This window comes from Meriones unguiculatus, chromosome 3 (assembly GCF_030254825.1).
Source record: "Meriones unguiculatus strain TT.TT164.6M chromosome 3, Bangor_MerUng_6.1, whole genome shotgun sequence".
NCBI lineage: Eukaryota > Metazoa > Chordata > Mammalia > Rodentia > Muridae > Meriones > Meriones unguiculatus.
The window spans coordinates 166,684,603-166,688,453 of NC_083351.1; the positions used below are offsets into that span (position 1 = coordinate 166,684,603).

General features: G+C 46.5%; 1 protein-coding gene across 1 annotated transcript; it reads left to right on the plus strand.

The window, feature by feature from the left end:
- The first annotated feature begins 1,177 nt into the window (after positions 1–1,177).
- On the plus strand, positions 1,178–3,851 carry LOC132652887 (PRAME family member 8-like). Its single transcript, XM_060378824.1, has 3 exons — positions 1,178–1,464; positions 1,919–2,509; positions 3,275–3,851. Exons 1-3 carry the CDS (start codon positions 1,178–1,180, stop codon positions 3,849–3,851), a joined length of 1,455 nt encoding a protein of 484 aa, XP_060234807.1.

Genomic DNA, 3,851 nt, shown 5'->3' on the forward strand with positions numbered 1-3,851 from the left:
GGCAGCTTGTGGTTGGTAGGTGGGGCTGAAAAAGGGAGGGGCTGGCAGGGTGGTATATAAAGGCTTAATGGGAGACAGAGGAGTCATTCCCTCAGTGACTTGAAGACTGTTCTGACAGCCTGGCTCTGCTGGGATCCAGAGACCCTGTGCTTATCAGTGCTCAGAAGAGGTAAATCACTTTGATCCAAAGGACCAGGGCTCCTGAAACAGAGAGATTAGGCCCAAGATGGGGAAGTCATTTATTTATTCATTTGTTTATTTATTTACTTACTTAAGTTTCTAAAGCCTTTTTTCTGGATGTATATGATTTAAAACTACTTTTAAAATTTGCAATATTTTTATTGATTATTGGGCAATTTCACGTCATTGAACCCTGAGCACACTCACTTCCCAGTTCACACAGGTCAACCTCCCCAAATCCCACCAATCAAAAAAAAAAAAATCACTTTGTGTGGCCAATACACTCACTGGAACATGCTCAAAGTTCAGGTGGCCAGCCTCTTGAAGAATCACAAGTTCTTCCCTACCTGCCCCCAGTCAGGAACCATCCACTGAAGAGTGTTAAACTTCTGCATCCTTACCACGCAATGCTGAAAAGTTCTCTTTGATGGCTTTCTGTGACAGTATTTTTCATTCCTGTCTTCTCATATGAACCTGCTAAAGACAAGGTTTAGATTTAAATTCATATTCTTGACACAACTTTAATTAATACAGGATGCAGTATCAACCCCATTTCCAGGATCTTCTCAGTTTTTTCACAGGCGGTTTCCATGTTTTAGAAAAATTATGGGTAGGATGGGTGTGTCAACCTCCCATGTTCTGTTGTCCCAGGACTTGAGACATGATCTATGTCTGGTTTGCACACAAAGATGGTATTCAGCTTTCAGACTACAGGGGACCCCTGCCCAATGGGGATGTGATTGAGTGGGGCATTGGTAAGGGTTGGATGGAACACTGGGGAATGTGTAATCTTGGCTGTGCTTCTCAGTGAGGGAGATTCACTTTGAGACCTCCTATGAGGACAATGGCTTAAGCTGATGTCTCCACCATCATCAAAGCAGTAACTCTGACTTTGAGTGTTTTTTCTAATAGTGAGGGGCTTTTCTAAACTGGATTGTGACAATGTATTCTCCCCTAAATGCCTCCCCAGGATCCTTCTGACTGAAGACCTTCCAGGATGAGTGCTCAGACACCACCCACACTCCTGAAGCTGGCAAGGCAGGCTCTGCTGAGAGATGAGACCTTGGACATGTCAGCTCTGGACAAACTGCCCATGGAGCTCTTGCCAGCACTGTTCAAGGAGGCCTTGACTGGCAGACACACTACAACTGTGAAGGCAATGGTGGCAGCCTGGCCTTTCCCCTGTCTCCCTGTGGGGGCACTGATGAAGACCCCTTACTTGGAAACCTTCAAGGCAGTTCTATCAGGAGTAGATACATGGCTGCAAAGAAAGTTTCACCCCAGGTAAGCAATAAGCAAGTTCTGTGGAATGGAGCCTATGGATAAGAGGGAAGATATTGTGGGGTCAGGGAGAATGGCTTCTTCTTGAGAGTATCAGAGGCTCCTGATTGATCATTGGATAGAGATACAGGGCGTTTGGAAGCTGTTCTTTGCTTGTGCTAAGGACTGTTGCCTATATCAGAGCTTGGAGCAGATGTAGCCACACAGGAAAATGAGCAATCCCTGGCCTGCCCCAATCAGTAGTAATGGGACTAAGGGGAAACTGAGTTACTTAGATCAAGGAAAGTTACCAGGGCTATCTGTGCAGCAAAGGGAAAGCTTCTGCAGGGTGGGAAGTGGCTGATGAAAAAACACCCACCTTGGCAGGAGTTAGAGCTGAGTTTAGAGATGTGGAGGAAATGCTGAGTCAGTGTGGGGTCTTGCCATGTAGCTGACACTTGACATGTTTTACCCACAGGAGGGGAAAACTTCAGGTTCTTGACCTGAGGAAGAAGCACCATGAATTCTGGAGCATATGGACTGGTGAAGAGGATGGTGACTGCTCAGCAGAGACCCCAGATGAGCAGCAAGTAGTGAAGGTCCTTCCCAGATATGCACTGAGGCGGTGCCTGAAGGTGGTAGCTGACCTTTGCCTCAGGCCACGTGTAGATGAAGAACAAACATGCTTCTTGCAGTGGGCCCAGCAGAGAAAGGACTCCATCCAGTTCTGCTGTCCACAAATGACTATCTGGGCTCAGCCTATCCACGTTATTAAAGAGGTCCTGAATGTTTTTCATCCAGAGCATATCCGAGAATTCGAACTGAACACACACTGGAATGTGTTTATGCTGGCAGACTTTGCTCCTTGCCTGGGCCAGATGAGAAATCTTCACAAACTCTTACTGGCACCCATCTCCAAGAATGTCTTCAAGATTAGCAACAGGACAACAGACAGGGAAGACAAGTGTATCCACAAGTTCATTTCTCAGTTCTCCAGATTCAACTGTCTTCAGCACCTCTCCTTAAAGAGTGTCTACTTTCTCAGAGACCGCATCAATCAGCTCCTCAGGTAAGGAAGGATAGAGAGCTGTGTCAGCTACCAGAGCTGACCTTTCTATTTAGTTTTAAGGATTAGTCATTTATGAGGCCTGCACATCAGTGGGAACAAACACTTAGGCCTCTAGAATACACAAGTTATATGTTGTTTCTATGTATATTGAATCAGTGTGTCAAGTAAGCTATCAAGAATCAGAAGACTGAAGGTCAGCTTCAGTAAGGATGGGATGTAATTCTTGGAATGGTGCCCACCCAATCCAATGGAAAGGGAACAGGAAGGGGAGAGTGTAGTGAGGAATTGGTGGACTCACAAGCACAGTGGTTGAGGCGAGCTCTGAACTCAGGTCTGTGAGATCAGCATCAGCCTCCCCAAATTTCCCATGGGTGACAGGTTTTGAGCTTAAGTAGAGATGAGTGCCTGGGACAATGGGGATAGTGAGGATGTTAAATTACTACAAGTGTGACTGTGCAGACTGATGGAATATAGAGTGCAGTGAGCACACAAGAAGTGTCCCTAGAGCCTGCCAGGACTTTCATGGTTTGGAACTCCGTATGTGTGTTTTCAGGGCTTATGGGCTGAAATGGTTTTGTGCTTGAGAGTAAGGCCAAGAGAAGAAATGTCAGTTTGTTTTGATAGAGGAGATTCCAACAGGAAGCATCTAAAATGATGCCCTTGAATCTACCTCGGGTCACTGGGCTGCTTCTACCTCTGTGTAAATCCCATCCTATACTCTCCAACATCATTTTCCAGAACTAACCTCCTGGTCTATATCCCTAGATGCCTGATGACCCCGTTGGAGACCCTGTCCATGACTTACTGTGACATTTCACAGGTAGACCTGAACTACTTCTCTGAGTGTTCAAAGCTCTTTGAGCTGAAACATCTGGACATGAAAGGTGTGCCCTTAAAGGCTTTGGAACTTATGCCTCTCCGAGTCCTCCTAGAGAAGGTGGCAGACACTTTGCAGTCCCTGGACTTGAAATGTTGTAGGATGAAGGACTCTCATCTCACTGTGCTCATACCTGCCCTCAGCAAGAGCTCCCAGCTGGCCAAGGTCAATTTCTATTGCAATGACTTCTCCATGCCCATCCTGAGGAACCTTTTGCAGCACACAGCCAACTTGAGCAAGATGAATGTGGAAAAGTACCCTGCCCCTCTTGAGTGCTATGATGACTTCGGTTATGTCTCCACAGAAAGATTTGCCCAACTATGTGCTGAGCAAATAGATAGACTCAGGGCCATACGGCAGCCCAAGTGCATCTCCTTTGCTACACATATGTGCCCTAGATGTGGAGAGCGCTGTGTCTATGGCGTGGGATTCCGACTGTGTCTTTGCCAGAGGAGGCAGCGGTGA

Bases quoted from the DNA above. Each gene is read 5' to 3' on its own strand.
- LOC132652887 (XM_060378824.1), top strand. From the start codon at position 1,178: ATGAGTGCTCAGACACCACCCACACTCCTGAAGCTGGCAAGGCAGGCT. The intron at 1,465-1,918 runs GTAAGCAATAAG...TTTTACCCACAG, and splicing joins CAAAGAAAGTTTCACCCCAG to GAGGGGAAAACTTCAGGTTC. The intron at 2,510-3,274 runs GTAAGGAAGGAT...CTATATCCCTAG, and splicing joins CGCATCAATCAGCTCCTCAG to ATGCCTGATGACCCCGTTGG.